Source organism: Oryza glaberrima, chromosome 4, assembly GCF_000147395.1.
Source record: "Oryza glaberrima chromosome 4, OglaRS2, whole genome shotgun sequence".
Classification (NCBI taxonomy): domain Eukaryota; kingdom Viridiplantae; phylum Streptophyta; class Magnoliopsida; order Poales; family Poaceae; genus Oryza; species Oryza glaberrima.
The window spans coordinates 19,413,686-19,439,217 of record NC_068329.1 but is presented as its reverse complement, the minus strand read 5'-3'; the positions used below and the strand labels follow the sequence as shown (position 1 = coordinate 19,439,217).

The window sequence follows — 25,532 nt, the reverse complement described above, 5'->3', positions numbered from 1 at the left end:
GAAGCTAAGGGGGGTAGTTTATTACTCGATGCTTTGTATTGCCTTATCTGGCAGCTTTTCCAACATGTTATTTGTGAGGGCTTACGCCATAACAGCTTTAAAATTTAATATAAAGTAGTTCCAGAGAAGCCAAGGTTTAGTAATTAGCAGCTTTTGCTATTTCAAGGACAAATTACCCATTTTTGTTCAACCTTGCTAGGATTCTTTTCCTCCCACCATAAGGGATAGGTTCGGAAATTGTTTTCCACTGCACAGATTACATACTGTAAGCTGTAACTACCTCCTTCATCATTCAGGAAGGATTGCACTTGAAGTTGAGCAAACGAGTGCTGTCACAATCTCAATAAATGCTGATTAAATTTGACATATGATTTAGCTGATAATGAGATAGGGTCAATGAAATGGAATGATCTCTACTTTAAGGCTAAAGTAGGTAGTTGGCTGATCTACAATATCAGCATTAATGACCATATAACCACTGTTGTGTTCCGTGAACAAGAAAAGAAGAACACTTGTTACTATCAGCATCTGGTGGATTCTCCATGGATGTTGTCAAGAACCGCCATTGCCCCAATGATGAAAGCCTTGTCACAGCCTGACTGCACTACCACATGGTAGAAGTCATTGGTTCCTATCTGCTCTGTCTTCCCCATCTACAAAACGAAATAGCATGTGCCACATGTTAGATTTCTCTCTCATGCACAAATATGTGTTTTCATGCTTGCATTATGCATGCAATCAAAATGTTCATTGGGTGTATACATATCCACGTGCACTTGTACATATCAAGCAAGCAAAATCACTGGAGACTGGACACCTCTCCCAAACCTTCACTGTATTATTCAGACTTCAGGGTATGCTTTAGTTTCATGCTATTGCTGAATGTTTCTTCTGAATCATAACATGAGGGATCTCTATCTCCACAGCTCACTTGTGTTAGCTGCGTATGAGCCTATGAAGCAGAAGAATGTATGGATATTGATAACAAATGAATTTTATATAAAAGAAATATAACTTGCTAACTCAGAGGTGCAATTATATGCATGTAGGGGATTATGAAGGTATAAAAAAAAGTATGGATGATATACCTGGCCTACTATTGTGCCAGTGCAATCAGTTATTGTACAGTTTCTATCTGCAAAAGATCCACTGATCTCGAAGTCCCAATTTTTGCAGTGCCTCTTGGGTTCAATGTGTATTCTAATTGGAGCACCTTTTGCTATGCATGATTTTGGATCACTTAGGCTAAAAATCAACTTCTTTTTTCCTTGGTAGTCCATTGAGTACCCATTCCATTTGTTCCATGTGCTTAGAGCCTGGATAATTCCTCCCTGCAGTGTGTAATTTTTATTAGCCATCAACTATGCATTGCACTGGTAATAGAATTCAAAACAGCCTGATTTAAATATACATAAATATATGAAATTTAGTTTCCATTTGGACCTTTTTTTTATTTCACATCTTATTGTTCAGAGTGATTGTGATATTCTTGATTTCTAACTTCATGCTTTCAAAATTAAATCCCAAATTTAAGTTTTCTAGTCTGAACGTGAATTTGGATACTAAAACATCCATTGTATTTCTGTCCTAAATCATGTGTGACAAAAGAACTTTGCTATTTGCTTACATGGCATAAGTGGCCCAGACTGCAGTGCACTCTTAAAATATTCATGCATGTAAGAATCTCCTTTACAAAAGGATTGCATATGCATGCATGTAAGAATCTCCTTTACAAAAGGATTGCATATGCATGAGTTCTACACTTCTACAAGTGTTATAAATGACTGTTTGAACTTTGAAGCCAAGCTCTATCATTGTATAAGCAGCAATCTTTGATCAAAGTTGTATATTAAACCAGATGCACAATTTGGACAGTCAGGATTATTATTATTTTTCTACGGTTAATGTGGGAATTTCTCTCTTTTTATTTTCTTTTTTCGATTAATGTGAGAATTACCTAGCCTTTTCTGCTCTAATTAAGGTGGGAGCTTCTAGGAGAGTATTCAATTAGTATAAAGAAAGATATGGTTTCTGAAAGAGTACAGGATTTAACTGTAGGGCATATACTCATGTTATCATCTTGTGTGTGACAATTATTCTGCATTCTACCAAGATAAGTGCTTGAAGTTTCTTGAACCAGAACATAAAGAGTTCTAGCTTGTTCAATATTTTAAGAGTTATCCAGTGCACAAAAATAATGGGATATCTAGACAAGTTTTTTGTGGGAAAACAAAGTTAGGAGTCAGAATACCTATAGATCAACAAATAGTTCTAGGCCTAATCAATTAACTTTCACTAAGGTGTAGCTCCCAAAATCAAACTACTAAATAGGTGAGAAAACTATATTTGTAAGAGTTGCAATTGTGCAGCCATGAGCCCATGATCCATTACCTTTCTAGAAATAAACAGTATTGGTTCTCCATCACCATCTTTCACCAGCAATTCTCCCTTGGATCCTAGTATTCCACAACCATCAACAATGAAAACAACATTATTACCGAGGTCAGTAACAACAAAACCACCACCATTCACGACGGTGGGTCTTCTCCTGATCATCAGTGTTGTCAAAGTACTTGAGCAAAAAATCTTGCTAACTACAGGCATGCTATTGTCCATTGCTCTTGAAATTGCTCACAAAATAAAGAGTGATAGCACTATTGCTTGATCTGTATTCCTGTTTCAGTTTGTCTATCTTCCCTCAAGCGTGTACTATGGCCAGCAGGCTGGTATTTATATTGAGAGCTTGAGTCATAGAAGCAGTTGTGTTGCAGAAGGCAGTTACCCAAGCTAAGAAGCAAAGAGGAACATTCAGTAGGTGTGATGATTCAAGACGAATAGTTCTTTTCTTAACTATGGAAAGTCGGACTCACAGCAAGCTCTTTTTGTCTTGCAAGTTGGATCAAAGCCTCACATAAAGCAATTTTTGAGAAGCTACTCTGTTTGAATAGGCTTTGTCAAACTTTTGAAAGCAACTTCTTTGCAGTGACATTTCTCAGTAAGTTCTTGCTCATTAGTTTGAACTTTGAAGCAATGTCTTTTCAATGTGTTTGTAGATGAGTGATTTTTTTCTTCATTCAAATACATATTGTTTGAGGACACATCCTTCCTTTTCCTTTTCATCTCAAACTGCTACATGTTTTTTCATCACACACACAAAAAAAAAACTGCTATGTGTTTTCTGGCAGAATTTTGCAATATGATATTTCCTGAAAGTGTAAGTACTGACTTCACTAGTGAGGAGCACATGTGCTAAATGACGATTTGACAGAATTTTTTTAGTTGTCACCATTTTTTTTTATCACACATGCCTTTTGTCTTAACAAAGTTAGCTTTGCTTTATCCTTGTGCATGGCCCATATACATCTACCTTCTATCAGTGATTACCAAGTAAGCAATAATTATGTGTTTAACTTGTGCACCAAATGGTTGAAATGCCATTGCATTGTTTCACGGATGCATCGTCATCAGGATATACAAATTTGCCAGAATCAAAATTGATGAAGTATTATGTATAAACATGTGAATTATCATGTAAACAGATAGATACCAGCTGATTGCAGAAAGAATATGTTGGGGGAAATACGATAAATATAGGTCACAAGTATTTTTTAAGTTATTTATTTGTCAGGAAATGCAAAATTGTCAGAAGTGTGGTTGCTCCTATACAGGGAAGACACCCAAATGAAGCATGCGAAAGATGGTGTAACCAGGAAGAAATTGAAATGTTTGAATCTTGTTAGTCCTATGTTTGGTGCTGATATTTCATCTTCTATTTTTGTGCATTTCAAGAGCTCATCTCTCGTCCTGTCTTTTTTCCATAACCAAGGGTAAGAGCATTGCTAAAAGCAAACAACACTGAAGGGCAATGATTTAAGTGAAGTGCAGGCAATTTCTCAAATTTCTATATTGATATTAGTGTTATGTTTTTTTTCCTCGAACGTTGTCGGAAATTAGTTTTATGTTTTGTTCCCTATGTTTAGAGATACATTTGATTTGGTACGTTTTGCATCGCATCCTTTTGTTGTTCCTTTGAAGGGGCACCTCTTGAAGGTCGTTTTCATGCAATCAGTCATACAGACTGTAGCTGTTGAATCTCAGGATACTACTTACTAGGTGAAACTGCAACAAAAGGTACACTTCTCTATCTATTCTTGATGCGTACTTATTAGAAAGTGCAACAAAAGGTACACTTCTCTATCTATTTTTGATGCGTATCTCATTTGAGATGAGAATTATTCTCCTAATTATGTGATCTGTCACTCAGTATTTTCTGGTGGATTATGAAAGTTATGTACCCTAATATAAAAGAATTATTCTCCTAATTATGTGATCTGTCACTCTGTATTTTCTGGTGGATTATGAAAGTTATGTACCGTAATATAATAAAACTGCACGTATGAAGCTTTTTTTCTGTACTTTGTGATTTACAAGAACTAAAGTAGATCAGAATTCAGAAAGAAAAAACAAGAAATAGAGCTTCCTTCTATATCGCTGTTCTTCACTGGTGAAACAGTTTTAGTTTGGAACCGGTAATTGCCTAATTGGTGCACCAGCTTTGGACTTTTTGTGTACCGAACTGCATTCCCTCCATTCCTTGACCCAGTTTACTTATAACATATTGTGTTGAAGAACACGCATAAGTTGGTTCTCTGTTCTTTCTTGGAACTTCTGTAAAGCTTTTGGTATAAAGTGCCTAACCTAAGAGATTCTCTGCCTAACCCTATAATTTTTCGTGGCTAGGAGAGAACTTGGGGGATCTTTGAACATTGTCAAATATTTCTGGAATCCTGCCTAGATATCTTCAGTAAGTTAATAGCGGTGTGCTAACTTCTCAAGGGACCAAATCTTGGAATGGTTCATGAAGCCTGCTTATTGAACCTTTGTGACTAAGCAACCACCTACCAAAGGTAAGCTTTGAGAGACTTGTTCCACTGTATCTTTGGCGTGCTATACCTGCATATCGAGTTCATATATAAAGCTCAAGGTCTTTTACCTTTTTAGTTTCTGAGATCCTGAAATTTCCACACATGCTTGCCGTCTTCTGAATCTAGACTGGAAGCCTCATAAACAATACATGAGCAATTGAGCATAGTATTGGCCTGAAATTTTTAGGTTAGGAAATTGCCGTGGCAAAGAGGACCATTTGGAGCAGTGATGCTGGGTGGCCGTGGTGGCGGCGGCTGTTAAACCTTTTATAATTTTTCTTGTTGAGCCTGAAAATTGATTAGGAGAAATGCAGCATATGTCCCCCCCCCCCCCCCCCCCCCCCAATTCTGCACGTCACGGTGGACCGGGCTGCATAATGGAGGCGTTACGGCGTGGGCTCCCCCCACATGGGCCGTCTCCTCACACGGTTGATACTTGGGCCCTTCCTGCGCGATTTCGTTCATGCGCGGGCTAAACCAGACAGCTACAGCTTTCGCAGCTAGTAACAAGGCAGTCAAAATTTTAGAATTAATTCAGGGGTTATGAGGTAAATTTTTTATAAATTAATTTTAGGATTAATTTATGGTTTTTAGTTTTTTTTTAGCCTTTGGGTTCAAAACCGCTAAGAATGGAAAGATAAACATCTTAACGGGGATTGTTCTGTAGTGGACTACCAGTGCTGCAGTGCAGTAGTAGTAGACATTGACATGTTTCAACGGCTGTATCGTACCAGTGTCTGCTGTTACCTTCGGAGTAGTAATATTTTATGAGCAATACGGGTGTGTCACTTCAGCCGGCCTAGCATGAATCCCGGATGATCCAAGTAGAAAGCTTCTAAAGCTCAGAACCGACCGCCTAAAATGATTAGACGCTTCACCTTATCCGAGTGACCAAAATATCATAGCCTCGTCGGTTCCCACATTTCCTAATAAGCCAAAACGATTTATTATAAAATAAAATTAATTTATAGGTAAAATTTTTATATAGTCGTTCGTAGCGGTTTAAAGCAACGTTAAAAAAAATCATGTTGAAAATATCTCAAAATCAACTTTAAAATTAATATCGAAAATTTAAATTTTAGTTTTTTTTTTAACTTATTAGGCTAACGGACGCGACGAGGCTCTCACCCACTCTAGCTGACTGAACTCTGCCCGTCTGCCGTCCTCACCTCCCGTCGTTGCATGAGCTAGCAGCACCACTGCCAAGTGCCAAGGCAACAGACGCAGCAAGGCCGGCAGTGAGGAAGAAGACGACTACTGCTGCTGATGCTGCTGCAGTATTTGGCTCGGCGTTGTTGGAGAGACGCATGAATTGTTTGCCCTAGTGATAGTTAATTAATTTACCAGTAGGCACTTACTGTGTTCCTACCCACTGTAAACACAGGGGGGGTTCTTTTGGTTACTGTACTCGTCTCTTTTGCTAAGCATTCACTACATATATACTATGTACTTTGTGCTGATTATCAAGGGTCGTCTAAATCAGTCCAGCTGGGAGTCTATTAATAAAGCTCTAAAAATACTGACACTTCCTAGTTGGATTTGTTGGTGCATATCTTTGCTTTCTTAAAAGCTGGGTCAATATCTTAATTCTGGCGTGTTGAAGAACCAAATAGGGAAAAGAGCAGCCTGGAAATTTTAAGAATGACGAGAGGAAATTAAACACTAGGAACCAGCCACGAACTAGAAGCGCGTTCTTTTTTAAAGCTATGTATTAATTTTGGTTTTCGAGGAAAAAAAATGATTAATTTTGTACGCGTTGTGAATCTGTGACCCATTAGCATTATTACATGGCTGCAAGGAAGATAAACAGGATCTTTCTGTGCCCTTGATGACGATGTTAATTGTTATTCACAAGTCGATCTCATAGACTCATAGGTCATAATTAACATGGCTATTATTCATGCATGATTGATTTTTTTTCCTCTGTTTTTCAGTTGGCACCAAACTGTACAGTCCTAACATCTGTTGTCTTGTCTCTATTAATTCGGTCTTTGCAACTGATAGATAGGGACAAATAACCATGGGTCATGTTTATCTTTTGGAATGAGAGAATGGCACAGTGCCTGTGATTATATGCTAATTTATTCCTACATTTTTCTAATTGTCTGCATAAACAAAGAAGCAGATACAAACGTGCATGGCCGAAATAGAAAACTGAAACTAAGATGTGGTAGGACAAAAAGGAAAGGAGAAGACGAGTACCATTCACATGGTCCTCGTCAGGAGACCATTTTTCCAGCAACTTTTTTTTTTCTTTTTAATTTCACCAACCATGAGCATAACCTGTCCTGAAAACGTCTTTTAGCTAGTATTATACTAGGCTATATATAATGTGTGAAGAGTGTACGTACCGTGTACGGCGTACAAGGACGAAGCATGCTCTCCAACCACACCATCATTTCTTCATTTTTCTATCTGTAAAAGCCAGCTACACATTTACTTACATTTGCATTGTTGTTAAGGTTGTAGTGACTTGAAGCTTTACCCTCTTACCTGAATTTTACGCTACATGCTTGTTAGCCTGTATACATTAAGCTAGGCTAGTGTTTCTGATCAGTACACATGTCCTGTATTCTGCAGTTCAAGCATCAAATGCATGCCGTCCAAAAATGAATTTACCAAAACCAAAACAGTCATATATTCATATTATTTCCACATCTAAAATAAAATCACAACTTCTTTTAACAAAAAATCTCCAAGAGCGCATACAGTTATCAGTGCAACTTTAGCATACCGTTGTCGATTACAGTTGGTGCCCCCATGCTCTTCTTTTTTAAAAAAATAACTGGTGCCGATGTTAATAGTTTAGATCGGAAATTTCGTGTGTACTTGTAGTAGGTACTACTTCCTCTGTTTCACAATGCAAGTCATTCTAGCATTTCCCACATTCATATTGATGTTAATGAATCTAGACATGTGGAAAATGCTAGAATGACTTACATTGTGAAACGGAGGGAGTAGTACATACTTATAATGTTGTCAAATAATTAGAAATCTATTAATTGGCCATATTAAATTATTTAGAATCATAGGATATTGTATCCCTATTAAGGGATTAAATGGTATTGGTTCAGTCTTCTGAAGATACTCATATAAGTATGGTGTGTGTACATCTATAGAGATAAGTCTATAGAGATAAGTGTGCAGAATTTTTTTTTATTTTTTTAACCTTTTTAATTTTAAAAATAAACCCATCCAAAATTTATTTTCAAGATTTGAACCTTTTGACTACGCCAGCTAAACTGGCGTGGCAAAATAATACTGTCACGCTGATCCCGCTGGCATGATAACGTTATTTGGTCATACCAGCGTCGTTGGCGTGACAGCGTTATTTGGCCACGCCGCTCTCGCTGGTGTGGCAGGACAGAGTTATTTGGCCACGCCAAAAGGTTTAGATTTAGAAATATTTTTTGAAATGGTCTATTAATAAAATTAACATAAAAATGTCTAAAAATAAAAAAAATAAGTGTGCGCGCGTTGTGAATATCCGCATCTGTATTGTGTTCTCTTTTTTTTTTAAAAAAAAAAGGGAATAGTAGCATCTATATCATGTTCACTAAATTTTCCATTCTTTTGATTAATATTCAATGAAATGATGCATGCGCACACACCAACCACGCAGTCCATGTCCTCTCTTCTTCCCTTTATATGCACGCGAACACGAGAACGATGGAGAGTAAACACAACCAGCCAGCCAACCACAAAGGCGACCTCCCGGCGACGAGCTCACCTGCACCTACACCTCAGCTCGCTCGCCGGAGACTGATAATGGGGGAGGCGCAAGCGCCGGCTGCGGCATCATTCAGCCTCGCGCAGCGGCGGGGCAGCGGCCTCCGCCTGCCGCGCCGCGTCGGCCGGCGCAAGGTCCACGTCGTCCGCCTCGGCGGCGGCGGCGGCGGATGCAGCAGCGCGCGGACGGGCGGCGGAGGCCGCGGGCTGTGCCTACGCCGGCTCAGGCTCCGGTGGCTCCGCCGCGCCGTGTGGCGGCTCGCGGAGCTCTGCGTCGCGGCGCTGTCTGGCCCGCTCGGGGCCGGAGCGGCGGCGGCGGCGACCGACGCGCCGTCGCCGTGGGGGGGCGGCGCCGCCGTCGCCGTCGACCCCTACGCCTTCGCCGCGCCGTTCGTCCCGGCCGTGCTGCTGAAGCGCGCGGGAAAAGGCTACTAAGTACATATACGTGACAGTTTATTAACTACGCTTTTTTCTTTTCTCCTTCCATTTTAATTTGAATTATGTTTCCATTTTTTTTTTGGTTCCATTTCTGTTTAGTTTGGCTTCTGAAGCATGGGAACTGAAGAACAGTGTACCGTGCTATTGTAACACCCAATTATATAAAAGCTATGAACGCTACAAATTCTGTCCAACTCTGGACTTTTGTGTGTACTACCGATTGTTGATCCATCGTTGAATCGATTCGGTGCCTGAAAGTTGTGACGTTAAATTAGGGCTGTTAACGAGCCGAGCTCGAGCGAGTTTGGCTATGTAGGCTTGAGCTTGACATGAACTCGAGCCAAGCCTGAATATTGATCGAGCTTGGGAGTGAGCTCGAGTTCGAGCTCGAGCGAGCTTCGAGCCTACTCGAGCTTGACAGCTTGACTTGGTGAAACTCCAAATAACTTACTCTTATATAAGAGATATCAATGCAAATTATCGGTAGTCAAAATTAATGGGTGCTACTTGTCTTGAATGAAGCCTCTGCAGCTTTTCTCATGAATTTATGGCTTTGAAACGTTGCAATTAACAAAAGCTAGCTACTATATCTAATAGGAATAGTAGTACTATTACTAGCAGCCGGATAATTGCTTTATTGAGAAGCACTGATGAGGTCTTAAGACTTGGGCAGGTCAAACACGATGACAAATATACATTGACCCATCAAGAATATCTTCTTACATGCAATTCATCTTATGCTAATCAAGCTCTGCCGAGCTATTCGAGCTCGAGCTTGCTAGGCTTGCGAGCCTGAGCCTAGGCTTGAGCTTGGCTTGTCTAGTATTCGAGCCGAGCTCGAATCAAACCTATAACGAATCAAGCTCGAGCAGCTTGCGAGCTCCGAGCTTTTTTGACAGCCCTACGTTAAATCATGCCAACAAAACAAACAGTGACCGTTGCAGGGACAGGTCACAGGTGCACGGTACAATTTTATACTGTACTTGCCTTCGTTTGTCAAACCATGGGCCTGTTTAGTTGGTGAAATGAGAATTTTTGGGTGTCACATCGGACGTTTGATAGGATATCGGAAAAATTTTTTGGTGTCACATCGGACGTTTGACCAGATATCGAAAGGGATTTTCGGACACGAATGAAAAAACTAATTTCATAACTCGCCTGAAAACCGCGAGACAAATCTTTTGAGCTAATTAATCCGTCATTACCACATGTGGGTTATTGTATCACTTTATGGCTAATCATGGACTAATTAGGCTCAAAAGATTCGTCTTGCGATTTGCATGCAAGCTGTACAATTAATTTTTCTTTTTATCTATATTTAATGCTCCATAAATGTGTCTAAAAATTCGACGTGATGTTTTTTGAAAAAGTTTTTGGGGAACTAAACAGCCCTCATATGAAAAGTTCCAAAATTTCCATACTCTCAAGTTATAAACTTATCACGGGGACTCAAATTTACAGTTCATTATTTTTCTAAAATAATAGATGGCATACCCATCGACAACCGGGTGTGAAGTGTCCATGATGACTTCGTTAATCTCAAAATATGTTGGACTCGTCTTCTAAAAATATATAGAGATAGGATGTACATGTATGTTTATAACTTATAAGGATGAGTTTACATGTGCATCGTGAGCATATACATTTGTACCATATTTCTTTTAAAAAAAAGTCCCGTTTGTAAAAAAAAAAATCAGACATATCCTCTTAAATCTCAGTTTTTTTTCCCATGTGACATCTAGGATTTTCAGTTGAAGCATGAACAGTGCTACAGTACAAGCAAGCTGCCGTTTTCCTTTTCTTTTTTTTTTCGCTCTGGTCTGTTCCGAGTAGGTACACACAGTACAACACAACAGTGGGCGATCTCACGTGGAGCTGATCCGCCATTAACGCTTTTGATTTGTGCTCCTACACTGTGCGTTGTGTGTGTGGCAGGCAGAAGGAGCTGATCAATTAGAATCTAATCCAAAAAATTTAAACCCAAACCACTACTTCTACCAAATTGCACGTTGCCTTCTTCAATGCCCAGGACGACAGGGAGAGGGCAGCTCGAGCCTCCTGGCCTCGCCTTTGCAAAATGCAGAGCCATGTGCATCTCATATATAATCCAATCCAAGCATTCAATACTCGCCAACCTTATCATGGAGAAAGAAAGAAAAAAAAGAAGACAAACAAACAGCGGTTGCTTTGATGATGAAGAAACCCATGACTGCCCAACCCCTCTCTTTGTTTGGCTTGGATCTCTTGATTGAGTGGATTATGTATGGATGGTTACTCCTCTCTTGGCTTGGCCCTCTTGATTGATTGAGTGGATTATGGATGGTTTTGATTGCTAGATTGATGCATCATGGTATGTACTAGTACTATGTTGGGCTGTGACTGGCTGACTTTGTAATCTTGTCCTATCATGTGGCAAGGAGATTATCCAGGATCATTACAGGAGATCAATACAAGACATAGTACAATTATACAGGATATGGTACAATTATGTAACCTTGATGTTGCATTGACAGTTGACAGATCAATAACTTGGCACGTGTTCTTTTTTTTCTTTTTGGAGAAAAAGGGGGAAAAGGGAGAAAAAACAGCATGATACTGGTGGTGGCAGCGCCCTGACACATACGTTAATGTCTTCTTTTTTTTTCTTTTCTCTAAATAATTTGAGACGGATACGGAGTAAAAAGAGATTGCAAAGACAGGAGCAGCATGAACAGGCCAACTGTATGCTGAATGAGCAGCAACAGACTGAAGACATTATTGCCAAATCACAGACCAGAACAGCTGAACGATCCTGTAGTACAATGTGACTCACACAGGCATACATCAATTGACCAAACCATGGGACCAAATCACCACAAGAAATGAGAAAAGATAGCACAGTGAAGCAATTAAGTTTACACATCAAATGCCAATATGCCAAGCACTGTCATTCCATCCAAAGATGGCAAGTTGAAGATTGATTTTAGCGGACAATGTGACAGCGAAAACGGAGGGTATGGTGGCAAAGGAAATTTCACAAATTCCATGCAACAAGAGGACAGGAAGATATCTGAAGAAATTTTAAGAACACAGGTACATTACCGCTGTAAAAGAGTATGTTTACTGAAATCTCCAACCTGAAGAATTCTGGCTGAACAAGCAGCATGAGATACAACGAAATCTGGCTTTCATTAGCCCACATATGTAGCAGAGGCTGCCATTAAAAACTCGCGGCCATAGTGGGAGCAGCAACTATCAAGATGGTCAAATCCATTCTAATCAAAGTCTAAGAACTCCATCCTCTTCCTCATTGAACCTTTCAGATCTCTCGCTTCCCTTTCTGCTTTCTCAGCCTGTATAATCACAAGATGTAACAATATTAAGGGTCATGAATCTCATGATCGGATGATCCTATGTCAAACTACACTCTACAATGCATCGGCAGACAAAATGCTTATCAAATTGTCTTCTGTATCCTTTTGTTCTTCACATATAGCATGATGCCAATTGTTAGTGAGGTAAGGTGGTAAGGAGGACACAATTTCTACACAGTTCAAAGCTGTTGCAAAAGTTATTATGTAATAGATAAAGGACATTATATATAAAAATAAACAATTCCAAACCAATGCAGCTGATCTAAGGATATAAGTTGACAGCTGGAAGCTCCTAAGAAAATCTTCTCATGTTTAATATTCTGTTCATGTAAGCCTAGATTGCTTGTCCACACATGAAAGAACGCCTCAGGGCAGTGGCCAAAGAGGAACGGTTTTCCAAGTAACAGCTTTTCCTCAGACCATGAATGTATTAGGCATATAGGAAGTTGAGAGCTAACTAGTACACCATAGAAAAACTAGAGTTTCTGGACAGTATTATGTCCAGTAGAACTGTGTACCTTTCTTATTTCAGCCTCTGAAACACAAGTCATGTGAGCAGGGAGTTCATCCTTCTCACGATCCTGCTCAATCCAAAACCAGACCTATAGCATCAATATGGGGGAAATGCAATTGACCATGATCATGTTTTTGCGCAGCAGAGATCATTACCAATTCTCCGATTAATACGACATTCTCTCCCCGGATCACATATAGACCAAGAGGAACATCACAATATAGTTCACCTACAATTACTCGTTCACAAGCACCCTGAAGAACAACATTTGCTGCGAGGTAAAAAAAAAGTTAACAGGAGCTAATGGCAGAAAAAATCGAGATGAACACTTTTAAGAAAGAGGATTGTGAAGAGTGGCATACCAAACTGATCAAATGAGCAGAGTGTGCCAAGCAGCTTCCGTCCATCTCGTAGTAGGACAATAAGTTTCTCTGGAACAAGACGAGATATGTGAACAAAACAACAATTATCAAAGAAACAGGAGATGCTTCTATGTGAACTTCAGTATCGAAAGAAACCAGTACACACAAGTAGTCACATGATTCACAGCACTACTCATATTCTGCAAGTGTGAATGTTTTCATATATTTGGTTAATAGTTCTAGTCTTCTAGATCAAACTACTGTGTCACCCAAGTACTCTAATTATCTAGAACAATGGGAAGTAATCAAACAAATGTTTCTAATATAATTATTCATGCTAATCAACGACGAAGGCTACAAAAAAGTAACCTATTCTTACATGGTGTGATATCATTGCCAAACTAACTGGTTAAAAATAGTGTCATATGAGCATAGCATGAAAGTACACAAAGATCTACAAGATGCCAGGAAACCAATAAAAAAGGTTAAAAGTTCAGTGGAACACTTCACAAACATCACTCATATTGTTCAGCTCCAGTGATGGTTCACCTACCCAAATCGGCAAATCCCAAATATATATGGAACACTAACAGTATCTGAAGCTTGACAACGTCTCAATAGTACAATCACTCTTCTCATTGCCACAATAGGAGAATCAAACATGCAAATTGTTTAATAAGCATCAAAGGAAGTCAAGGAGTCACATCAGGGCAACTGTTCACATACGAAACTCATAATACTAAGGCAAAGTCCTCAGTGACCATCAGATGAAAAACTTAAATAACACACTTTATAACTCTAATGCAACAAACTACTACTGACTAGTAACTCAAAAAAATAAACTTTATATTCAGGTTAAGGGAAGTACGTAAGCTTTTAAAGCACCGCTAACAAAGTACATCCTGTAGTAAGCAAAGAATAATTACATACACCTATTCCCTCTGTCCCAAAATAAACCAACCTAGGATACGATAGGGCATTACCTAGTACAACGAATCTAGATAGGTAATGTCCCATCATATCCTAGGTTAGCTTATTTTGAATGAGGGAGTAGAAATTAAAAGAACACACAAAAGTTCCTGTACAGATTACAGAATCACACTGAGTGACAAGGCTTGACTTCTGTTGATTGATGGGGGTTCCAGTTGAACCCATTTTTCCGTTTAGATGATGTGGTATTGGTGCTAATAATTCAAGCTGGTATTTGAAATCTACACTAGTCAGGTCCAATTGACCATATTTTTTGCTTCGATTAGAATGAAGTTTACACGAAGGCCTTGCGCTGTTGCACATTTGCCAATACCATAGCGAAAATATAAACTGTAGGACCTCACTAAAGGGGCAACTTCCATAACAAATCAATCGGTACCAACGTCTGTGCTTTGTGGAAGTTAACACTTACCAGCCAGCATAACCTACCTAAAGCTCTCCCACCTTTCAATGCGCCGAAAGCAAATGTGACACATTTGCAGTAATAATTTGGTGCAAGTAAATAGCTAAATCACTATCCTTGTCCAAATTACTCTAGTGAGTTACATCCTAGCCTGCATAACCTAGCAAAAGAGCATCCTTCTAGGCCAAAAGAAGGAATTGTGCCTACCAAACAAAGTTAGCCAATTTCCGGGCCAAAGACAGCTCACGAAACCATCAAGATCAGCAGAAATCCGTTTCACTGACTAACTCACATCGGTCGACGCAAGCCACAAGCAAAGAACCTACCCCCACAACCGGATCCAAAGAACCACGCAATCCAAGAACCGCATCCAGCATATCATCCGGGAAACGAAAATCAAACCCAAAACAAACCAAAGCCCCCGCTAGAGAAAGAGCCTCACTGTCCAAGAAGCCGGCCAGGGACGTGGAGAGGAAGATCTCGTCGGGCCCGGCCCACGACGACATCGCCGACGCTCGGAACCCTTCAAATCCCGGAGGGCGCTAGAGATCGCCCCGCCCCCTGATCCGCCGCGGACTGGTGTGGGGGCTGCCTGGAGCTTGCGAGCGATTCCGGCAAGGGAGGGAGGGGATTTGCTCTAGGGTTTGGATTGATTGGTGAAGCGGGCGGGGGGAGAAGAGGAGTAAAGCTGGGTGATTGATGAAAGGAACTATCGTCAAGTGTGAGGTTGACGCAGATGGGGGCTGACCGGCTGATTCATTGATAGGAGTCCTGACGTGGCACTGACTGACCGGTGGGGTCATGTACCCGCGGCCACCACAGTGGGCTCTCTCTTTCCCATAAGAGCAAGTTTAATAGTATAGCCAACTACTAGCTCTAATTTATCCGTAACCAATCTAATATAAGCTCATTTATACAATAGGTACATACTGCACTATTAATACCTATTATATACACACTGTGTCTTAGAGTCCGTGCTACAGCTGGCTATAAATCTGTAGCCCGCTGCTTTTCTCTCTCTTCATTTATCTTCTTCAAATATATTTGTAGCTGGCTTATAACCTGCTATTGTACCTGCTCTAAGCGTTCGCCGAGAAATTCGATAATTTAAAACTTTTGGGGGTTGATAATTTGCTTTAATCGATACTTATGGAGATGACATGTAACACAATTTACATGAATGAAGGTAGGTTAAGATATCAAATAATGGAAACATGTTTTAAGGGGTGTTAAATTATCAAATGTCTCAGTGTTGCTCTGTCCAATATGGACTATGGTGATATGTGCGAGATTAAGGTATGTTTTTTGAATGATTGGATGTATTATGGCTCACATTTTATGGCTCATATTACTAGCTTAGAATAGAGTGTCTAGAAAGGTGACATGAACAAGCCATTATCCACATAACCTATAAGCCATAATCTAACGAAGTGTGTTTTGGTATTGAGAGGTGGTTGTTCTGGATGTTTTGGTATAATTTGTTCTGGATTGCTTATAATGTACTCCATCCAAAATATAAGGAATAGACTCTTATATTCTGCTGTCTTGTAATTGATAGTACTAAAATATATCACATCAGATCAAAATCTCTTATAATGGGGTTGAGGGAGTAGCTAATTAGTGTGTGGTGTTTGAGCATGTCCATTAATAAGGGTGAGCAAACTTAGCAACAGGCATAGACCCTACAAAATTGGGATCTTCAAATTGGAGAGGAAAAGGCTGTTAGCCCAACCTCTCTTTGTTCTCCCATTCATGTCCGAGATTGAGTCTCCCAAGCTTCAACAGCCGACCCAATCCGAGACCGACGTGACAGTGCTATTTTGCCACGCTAGTCCGGCTGAAATGGTCAAAAGGTTCGGATCTTGAAAAATAAGTTTTGAAAGGGTTTATTTTTAAAATTTAAAAAATTTAAAAGTTAAAAAAAATTACAAACCCATTGTTTTAGTAATTTAATCGCATAGCATAAGAGATGATCCTCTGTTAATGACATGAAATGTTATTGTCATGTTTTTTGAAATTTACATCTTTGACGTTAAAATTATTTTTAGACTTAAGCAAAAACTTTGGGTCATTAATTATTATTTTTGAAATAAAAGTACACGTCATTTCTAAATATATTTTTTCTGAATTGAATTTTTCACATGTTAATAGTGAATATGTTTCAATACAATAGTGAATTAGTTGCCAGCAAATTCACATGGCAATAGTGAAAAAAATTTCAATACAATATTGAATTAGTTTATCGGCAAATTCACATGGAATGTGTGAAGATCAGAGTAGGGCACACGGCAAACCAACTTCAAGCTTGTTCTACCTGCTTTCCTTTATGCTGAAACTAGCCATGCACGCATGTTCCCAAGATCCTTGATCGGAGGCAACAAACCATCACCAAACACATGAAAATGCAAATGGATTCTCCCGTTTTGTGCTCCACATTAATGGCTGATCTGTTATACCCACCTACTCATATATTGGACGTTGCTAATATGAGACATCGAAATGAAATACTACAAAATTTGAAGAGATCCAACAAAGTTCAAATTGACAAAGCACATTCGTTTCCTCACTCGTGTTTTACCAACATTCCTAAAAAGGACGACGAATCGAGCTACAAATGTGCTAGGACGCACGGTGTCGATGCGTCTAATTGTATTCAGGAAAAGAAAATTTTAAAGGGACAAGGATTTTCTAAACCTCTTAATACAAAGAACAAAACAATAGTAGTTCCAAACATAACATCATTTTTTATTATTAAAAAGAAAAACATAATCCTTCTACAATGTCAAATTGTAAACTATGTAGTTTCACTGCTTCTCAACAAAAATGGACTTGAGAGACCTATATTATACATTCTCAAAAGGAAAATGTGTTAAAATAAAGTTAGAATTTTTTTTGTCCGAAATAAAGTTGACAAACAAAGTAAGTACAACTTAACCGGTTAGGTTACTTGGTGTAATCAGCCTACCTGGACTTAAATTCTAAACTTAATTCGAGTGTTCACACTTACGACTAATTTTTCTTTCGGTGGTAGACGAGACATTCATGATGACTTTATCAATCTCAAGATATGTCAGTCCAGAATTCTCGGAGGTAATAATGTCCACGCGTATGTGAGCGACTGCCCTAATGTTTCTAGAAAGAAATTAAGAAAAAAAATAGTGAATTAAAGTTTGAGAAGGAAAAACGTGTACACACCCACGAAGGAGAGGGGCCCCATCCAATCCACACGAAATCCATCCCCCCGCCGCGCGCGCCACCGCCACCGCCACCCTCGCCGCGGCGCCGCCTCCACTCCACTCCACCGCCGCCGCCTATATAACCCACCTCCACCTCGCTTCCCCGGCCTCGACTCCACTGCTCCACCACCATGCAGGCGCACGCCCACACGCTCGGGCTCCGCATCTCCCCGCCGCCGCCTGCGCCGCCGCGGCGCCGCGCTCGCCCGCGCCAGCGCGCAGTCCGTGTCGCCGCGGCGGCGTCGGCGGCGTCGGCGGCGTCGGCGCCGCGGCGGGAGACGGACCCGAGGAAGCGGGTGGTGATCACGGGGATGGGGCTGGTGTCCGTGTTCGGGAACGAGGTGGACGCTTTCTACGAGCGGCTGCTCGCCGGGGAGAGCGGGGTCGGCGCCATCGACCGCTTCGACGCCGGTGGCTTCCCCACGAGGTTCGCCGGCCAGATACGCGGGTTCTCCTCGGAGGGGTACATCGACGGCAAGAACGACCGGAGGCTCGACGACTGCCTCCGCTACTGCATCGTCAGCGGCAAGAAGGCGCTCGAGAACGCCGGCCTCGGCAAGGGCTCCGATGGCCACACCAAGGTCAGTGAGAGACTGAGACGTTCTGGTTGGTGTTTGTCTCTGCAAAATTCACCTTCTTTTTTTGTGCACTGTATGACAGTATGTCAAAAGTGCTCACTTGCACCATTCACTTCGAGAAACGATTGAATTTGCATAAATACATCAGGAATGGATTTTTTTAGGAATGTTTTGGCATCCACTCTGTTTGATAATAAGAATTTGGACAAGTTTGTGTACGATAGAAAGTAAAGCCAACGAGAAAGAAATGGCCACCCATGCTTTTATGAAAGAAAAAGAGAGCTAGGAATAGACACCAACTGTGTACCAAACTAACTGATTTTGGTCCAAATCTTTTGAAATGTACATATGGTTTTAAAATTTTGCACGTAATTTATATATCCAATCATACCAGGTAAGAATAAGCACATTATTTTATTATTGTGATATCGTCACAGTGTGTTAAGACTTAAGAACAGCCTGAGTTAAATTCGGTTAGTTTTCTTGTATGGAGATTGGCTCCAAAGAAAAACAAGAGGTATTGATTTGATTTGGTTTTGCTGTAAGTTCCTGTAACCTATGATGTCATAGAAATGACCTTTTGCTATTTGTGTCCAATCTCCTTATGAGCTGCTAGATCACTGCGGATGAACAGCCTAAAAAAAGCAACTACATTCATCTGGTCTTATTGGTAGACCTCATAGGCTCGTTGTTTAACAGTTTTCTGGAATTGTCAAAAAGGCTTCTAACTCAAACAACAGAGTAATGGACCATTAATTTGTCTGAGGAATATGATGGTTAAGCATGTTATATGATCTTGCTGTCTTGTTTTTAATGGGTAGAACGACCAGTTTGTTATTTGTTGCAGCATATTCTGCTTTTCATCATTAATTCATTATGCATCCAGTTGCACAATTTTCTCCTGTTCCTTGCTTGTCCTCTTTTGGAAGTCTTAATTCTCTAATTGCTTCATTTTCAACAGCTTGACAAAGTCCGGGCTGGTGTTCTTGTGGGAACTGGCATGGGTGGCCTCACTGTGTTTTCCGATGGTGTTCAAAACCTTATTGAGAAGGGATACAAGAAAATTTCGCCTTTCTTTATCCCATACGCTATAACTAACATGGGCTCGGCATTGCTAGCAATGGATGCTGGTTTTATGGGTCCAAACTACTCAATTTCAACAGCTTGTGCGACCTCCAACTACTGCTTCTATGCTGCTGCCAACCATATACGTCGGGGTGAGGCTGATGTTATCGTTGCTGGTGGTACTGAAGCTGCAATTATTCCAATTGGCCTTGGAGGTTTTGTGGCCTGTAGAGCACTATCACAGAGGAACGATGACCCAGAAACTGCATCTAGGCCATGGGACAAAGAGCGAGATGGTTTTGTTATGGGTGAAGGTGCTGGTGTACTGGTATGCATTATTGTTGATATAGCTATGCTAGTTCCATACTTTATAACTGTGAAACATGTAGCAGCATGATTGCTGTTTATACCCACTAATTTGTTAATTTCGATTCCATCATTACAGTTTTTTGCTCATAAAGTGCTTTGCGTCAAGTTATCATGCTAATCCCCGTTTTAGACATCAGCTATCATACTGATAAAGAGTTTCTAGTTGGTCACATAAACAGCTTAGTCTCTCGTGAAATGCTAAATCACTGATGGTCTGGTTGAATAGGTCATGGAGAGCCTGGAGCATGCGATGAAGCGGGATGCACCAATAATTGCTGAATATTTGGGAGGTGCAGTAAACTGTGATGCTTACCATATGACTGATCCTAGGTCAGATGGACTGGGTGTGTCGTCCTGTATTACTCAGAGCCTTGAAGATGCAGGTGTTGCACCAGAGGAGGTAACTCTATAAAACATAGGCTCCCACAGCTTTAGTTCAAAGGTCCTCAAAGTTGATTACAGTCTAAAATCAAAACATTAGCTGAATTGAAGAATGGACCGGAATCTCTTACTACATTATGGGTGGTCCCTTTGATGCAGTTTTTGTTGTGTTTAATCTTTGATGCAGTTGTTGAAACTGTTTAGAAGTGCGTCCATTTGGAAAACCTATTAATATTTCATTTATATTTATTGCTCTAACTTTATGTTCTTTAGGGACTGAGTTGACTGTAATGCTAATTTCTAAAGTTCTTGTTCTATTCTTGATGGAAATAAACAATTTTTACATTTAAATTCCACTGCTCTTTTAGGTAAATTACATCAATGCACATGCAACTTCAACTCTTGCTGGTGACTTGGCTGAAGTAAGAGCCATTAAGCAAGTCTTCAAGAATCCATCTGATATTAAAATCAATTCAACGAAGGTTTGCACATTTGCATCTACAACATGGCATTCCATAAATTCTTTTGAATGGAAAGTGCCAATTTGTAGTTGTCTTCCTCTTATGGCTTGTTTCTTCCTTCTCTGCCAGTCTATGATAGGCCATTGCCTAGGTGCCGCTGGTGGGTTAGAAGCTATTGCCACTGTCAAAGCCATAACTACTGGATGGGTGCATCCTACTATTAACCAATTTGTAAGTAATCATTATCCTCTCTGAATGTCATTTGCTTTCTGATGGTTCATGCAAATTATTGTCAGATTTAGCAATCCATGTTTTTCACAAGTTGTCTGTGCAACAGTCAAGAATAATAGGGTTCATTTAATTGATTCATTGTCAAATTGGCAGCATATCAATTTTTAGTCTCGCTCCTTTTGCAGAACCCCGAGCCTGAAGTTGATTTTGATACAGTAGCCAACGAGAAGCAGCAGCACGAAGTGAATGTTGGTGAGTTTCTGTATCCCTGCACAAATCAACGCCAGAAAAGCTTGCCCTAGCCGGCTAGCCCCCTTATCTTCGTTTCATCTGCTATATAGTCAGTTGGGGTAGTGCATTGACACTCTTATGGTTGCCATTCCATGAAAAATTGATACTTCAAGGGTCGGCCTGAGAAGGCAAAAAATTGATTTCCTTGTTGATTGTTTCATTGAATTGCATGCATGAACTTATGTGCAGACAGCTCATTTTCCCCTGTCTTTTCTGGCAATCTGTCTCAATGCAGCTATCTCTAATTCATTTGGATTTGGAGGTCACAATTCAGTGGTAGTATTTGCGCCATTCAAGCCATGATTCCAATTTTTTGCTTCAGAAAATATATAGCCTGCAGCATTTTCTGGCAGTTGGTAATTAGTGAGGAATTGCTAGATGTAGCATATTTGATTTTACCGGCCTCCATCTTCAAGGGAGAAATTTTGATTTGAGTGTAACCGGATCATGATCATTAGATGCCAATTCTTTTCGGGTCCCCGTTGTGTATGTTATGGTGTGACAGATCTGAAATAGTGTAAAGACATCAGTGATCCAGCTTTGTTATGTGTAATTTGTTCGTTGCGTGCTTTAGCTTCAATCTTCAAAGAATAATAATTCATCGTGCCGTGCAATATTTATCTGTTTCGTAAGTCACTCCATTTTGCATCTCAAGGACTGAGGCATGATGCCTTAGGTTAGGTAAAAGGGTTGAGATATTCAGTACAATAGCCCTTTTTATTCAGTACTTGTCTAGGCATATACCCAAAAATATAGGGCCTCATCGTTTGCCCTATGACTTATAAGCCAAAACCAAAATTTAAATTTTAAAACTTAATTTTGAATTTGATTTTGATGCTTTTTGAACATAGTTTTTTCTTAGCTTTGGCTTTTCAATCACTACGAATATATATACAAAAGTTTTACTCGCATATCATTTTTTTAATCACTAATAAGCCTTTATGGCTTATAATAAGTCATTACCAACCGATGGGGACCATACTCCCTTTGTTCCATTAAAAATCAATATAGTACTGGATGTGACACATCCTATTACTACGAATCTAGACATACCTCTGTCCAGATTCGTTGTACTAAAATGTGACTGATATATCTAGTTCTAGATTCGTTTTTTTTTGGGACGGAGGGAGTATGTAGTAGTACTATTTAGGAACAACAACGAACAGTGGTGTCTAATCATAATAAAAATTGTTATATTTTGAGACAGATGAAGTAGTATTTTCTAAGGCCTGGTTTAGTTCCCTAAAATTTTTTTTCCAAAAATATCACATCAAATCTTTGAACACATGCATAGAGCATTAAATATAGATAAAAATAAAAACTAATTACACAGTTTGTATGAAAATCGCGAGACAAATCTTTTGAGCCTAATTAGTCTATGATTAGCCATAAGTGCTACAGTAATCCACATGTGATAATGACGGATTAATTAGGCTCAAAAGATTCGTCTCGCAGTTTCCAGGCGGCGAGTAATGAAATTAGTTTTTTCATTCATATCTGAAAACCACTTTCAACATTCGGTCAAACATCCGATGTGACACCTAAAAATTTTCTTTTTCGCGAACTTGTGAGGCCCATTTTGGAAGCAGACTCGAAAAGAAAACCACCTGCAGGGCAGCTACGCCCACAGAATTTCGCAAAGCATCTCATTCTGTATTCAGATTCAGACTTGCACAACGTTCCAAGAGAGCGGCGCATAGCATATATGAATAGCAACTCTGCTGCTGCCAATGAGACAAAAATCCATCCATCTCAAGAATAAAATCAGGAATTTTTCTTCCCCTAATAAATAACGGACGACATCTTCAAAAGCACCTGCAGTCTGCAGAAACAGATACAGAGATTCCTCAAAAGGAGTACTACGAGATATTACAACATCATGTTCTTTTGCTGCTCTTTTGCGATGCACTGCAACTCACTTGCACAACACGTGTCTTTCTGCCCATCCACTACGGGTCTACATCATCCAGATTCTGCACATACCCAGGCACCCAGCATCAAGGCACAACATACCCTCTTGAACAACTACAGTACTATTTTAGCTCCAGTCTTCAGTGCCACTCCACAAAAAGCAAAGCATATGACACCATCTGTCTCCATAGCATTTCCAAAGAACGAACCACTCGAATCAATTCTTGTGAGCATATCAGATTTAGTAGTACAAAGTTACAAGTACAAGATGCTCAACATGAAGCCTCCCAATGCAATGAACAAACACCCAAGGCAAATTGGCAATGATCTCTCAACTCACCATTCTTTGGCACAAATGAGATCACACATTGGAGGTTCTTGAAATGCAGAGAAACAAACAACAATGTGACTGATGAATGGTACAGGGAGGTAAACTTATCATCACTATCTACTGATAATAATAATAATAATAATAATAATAATAATAATGCTTAATTTGACACTACTCCCTAGCCAACATTTTCTTGCATCCAACCAATATAAGCTAAGCTGCAGCAATGCAATGCAATCCGGTTTTTTTTTTTCTTCTAAGGCGAAATGATGACACCAATTTGGAGTGCCATCACTGGCTCTCTTCTTCTTCGTCGTCCTCCTCGTCGTCGCTCTGTTCGCCGTCGCTGGCAGCGGCCGCTGCAGCGACGGCGATGTTATTCTCATGGTACGGATAGTGCGGGCGCGACGGCGGTGGCTGCGGGTGGTGGCGGTGCCTGCCGCCGTCGCTGACGCGATACCGGCGGTGGTAATTTCCACTGGCGCTATCGTCGTTAACCGACGCCATTCTTCTAGAGGTGCCACCGGCGCCGCCGGTGGCACCAGGCGGCGCGGCGGCGTTGGCGGGAGAGGAGGAGTGGTTCTTCACCTGCGAGAGTTCCATCTGCGTGTTGAGGAAGAACTGCACGCGCTGCGACTCCAGCTCGCTGGCGAAGTCGAGGCGGCGGCGCTCCATCTCCGCGGATTGCTCCAGCTTCGCCGTCTCCACGCGCTCGTACGCCTCGCCGAAGCGCCGTATCGCCTGCGCGAGCTCCCGTAGCCCCTGCGCGCGGTCGCCGCCTCCGCCGGCGCCGCCGCCGCGCCCCTCGTCCGCTCTGCTCCTCTTGCCGTTCGGCGGCGGCGGCAGCGGGAGAGGCGGGAACGCCGGCTCGCGCTCCGGGGGGAACCCGTCGGACGACTCGGACGACGCCGACGGCTCCGGGGACGGCGCCCTCCGCTTGACCGCAGACACCGGCGCGGGCATCAGCGGCGTGCGGCTACGCTGGGGGAAGCCCACGCGCAGCGCCGCCGGCACCGTGTTGCGCCCGTTCACGCTGGCCCCGACGCCGCCGCCGCCGTTGCCGCCGGGCTTCTGGTTGAACGTGGGGGCGAGGAGGTCATCGAGGCGGCCGAAGAACTGCCACGACGAGGCCGGCTTGGCCCTCTCGATCTTGTACTTCTTCTTGAGCGTGTCGATCCGGTTCTTGCACTGGACGTCGGACTTGGGCGCCTTGGCGTACCCCTCCCGCGACGACACCGCGTCGGCGACCTCCTGCCACTGCGGGTGGCGGAGGCTCCCCCGCCCGAGCGCCACGAACCTCTCCCCCCACGCGTCGATCAGCGCCGCCGTCGCCCCCTCGCTCCACGCATCCTCCCTCCCGCCACCCCCACCCCCAGGATTCGGCGACGCCGCGTGCTGCTGCTTCTGGATCGGGAGGGCCAGCGCGAGGAGGCCGGAGGGAGGCCCCGCGGCGACGGTGACGGGGTCGGCGACGGGGAGCGCGGAGGCGACGGGGGACGGCGAGGGGGAAGGCGAGGCGGAGGCGGCGGCGTCGTCGTCGTCCATCTCGGCGGCGGCGGCGGTGGCGGCGGGATTGGGGATCTATCCGATCTGGTTTGGGGGCGGCGGTGAGGGGGTGGTGGGATTGAGGCGAGGGGGGATCCGGTCGTGACCCGGCGGGGCGAGGGGGTTGACTTGGGCCAGGCCGGTGGGATGGATGGGCCGGCGCCGAGGAGGTGGTGGGTTAGGTCAGGTCGGGGTCGGGATCGGGATCGGGAAAGGAACGGCCGGCCGGCCAGCCGGCAGCCAGGAAGAGACCGGGTTTCAACCTCCCCAACCATGGTGTACCCACCCCTTTCGTACACCAGGGCAAGAGGATATACTTAACTATCCGTTTCTAAATATTCGACGCGGTTGATCTTTTTAAAACATGTTTAATCATTCGTCTTATTAAAAATTTTTGTGAAATATATAAAACTGTTTGT

General features: G+C 41.8%; 5 protein-coding genes across 6 annotated transcripts; 2 read left to right on the top strand and 3 right to left on the bottom strand.

The window, feature by feature from the left end:
* Positions 1–227: 227 nt before the first annotated feature.
* On the bottom strand, positions 228–2,616 carry LOC127772056 (protein LURP-one-related 6). 2 transcript variants are annotated; one of them, XM_052298035.1, is made up of 3 exons: positions 2,392–2,616; positions 1,089–1,331; positions 228–653 (listed from the first exon to the last, which is right to left on the bottom strand). In XM_052298035.1, exons 1-3 carry the CDS (start codon positions 2,614–2,616, stop codon positions 522–524), a joined length of 600 nt encoding a protein of 199 aa, XP_052153995.1. In that variant the 3' UTR covers positions 228–521. The 2 variants fall into 2 exon arrangements, with proteins under 2 accessions (XP_052153995.1, XP_052153996.1); XM_052298036.1 differs by having other exon boundaries at positions 527–952.
* A 5,939-nt stretch (positions 2,617–8,555) lies between these two features.
* On the top strand, positions 8,556–9,461 carry LOC127770665 (uncharacterized). Its single transcript, XM_052296462.1, has one exon. It carries the CDS (start codon positions 8,574–8,576, stop codon positions 9,087–9,089), a length of 516 nt encoding a protein of 171 aa, XP_052152422.1. The 5' UTR covers positions 8,556–8,573; the 3' UTR covers positions 9,090–9,461.
* Positions 9,462–11,985: 2,524 nt separating this feature from the next.
* Positions 11,986–15,446, bottom strand: LOC127770666 (sm-like protein LSM1B). Its single transcript, XM_052296464.1, has 5 exons — positions 15,157–15,446; positions 13,322–13,390; positions 13,115–13,230; positions 12,964–13,026; positions 11,986–12,424 (listed from the first exon to the last, which is right to left on the bottom strand). The coding sequence occupies exons 1-5, from the start codon at positions 15,218–15,220 to the stop codon at positions 12,347–12,349; spliced, it is 390 nt and encodes a 129-aa protein (XP_052152424.1). The 5' UTR covers positions 15,221–15,446; the 3' UTR covers positions 11,986–12,346.
* Positions 15,447–17,909: 2,463 nt separating this feature from the next.
* LOC127770664 (3-oxoacyl-[acyl-carrier-protein] synthase I, chloroplastic) lies at positions 17,910–21,933 on the top strand. The gene is made up of 7 exons (XM_052296461.1): positions 17,910–18,531; positions 19,490–19,921; positions 20,189–20,362; positions 20,712–20,825; positions 20,934–21,035; positions 21,221–21,287; positions 21,562–21,933. Exons 1-7 carry the CDS (start codon positions 18,082–18,084, stop codon positions 21,627–21,629), a joined length of 1,407 nt encoding a protein of 468 aa, XP_052152421.1. The 5' UTR covers positions 17,910–18,081; the 3' UTR covers positions 21,630–21,933.
* A 1,593-nt stretch (positions 21,934–23,526) lies between these two features.
* Positions 23,527–25,389, bottom strand: LOC127771993 (trihelix transcription factor ASIL2-like). The gene has a single exon (XM_052297961.1). The coding sequence runs from the start codon at positions 25,111–25,113 to the stop codon at positions 23,860–23,862; it is 1,254 nt and encodes a 417-aa protein (XP_052153921.1). The 5' UTR covers positions 25,114–25,389; the 3' UTR covers positions 23,527–23,859.
* Positions 25,390–25,532: the final 143 nt, after the last annotated feature.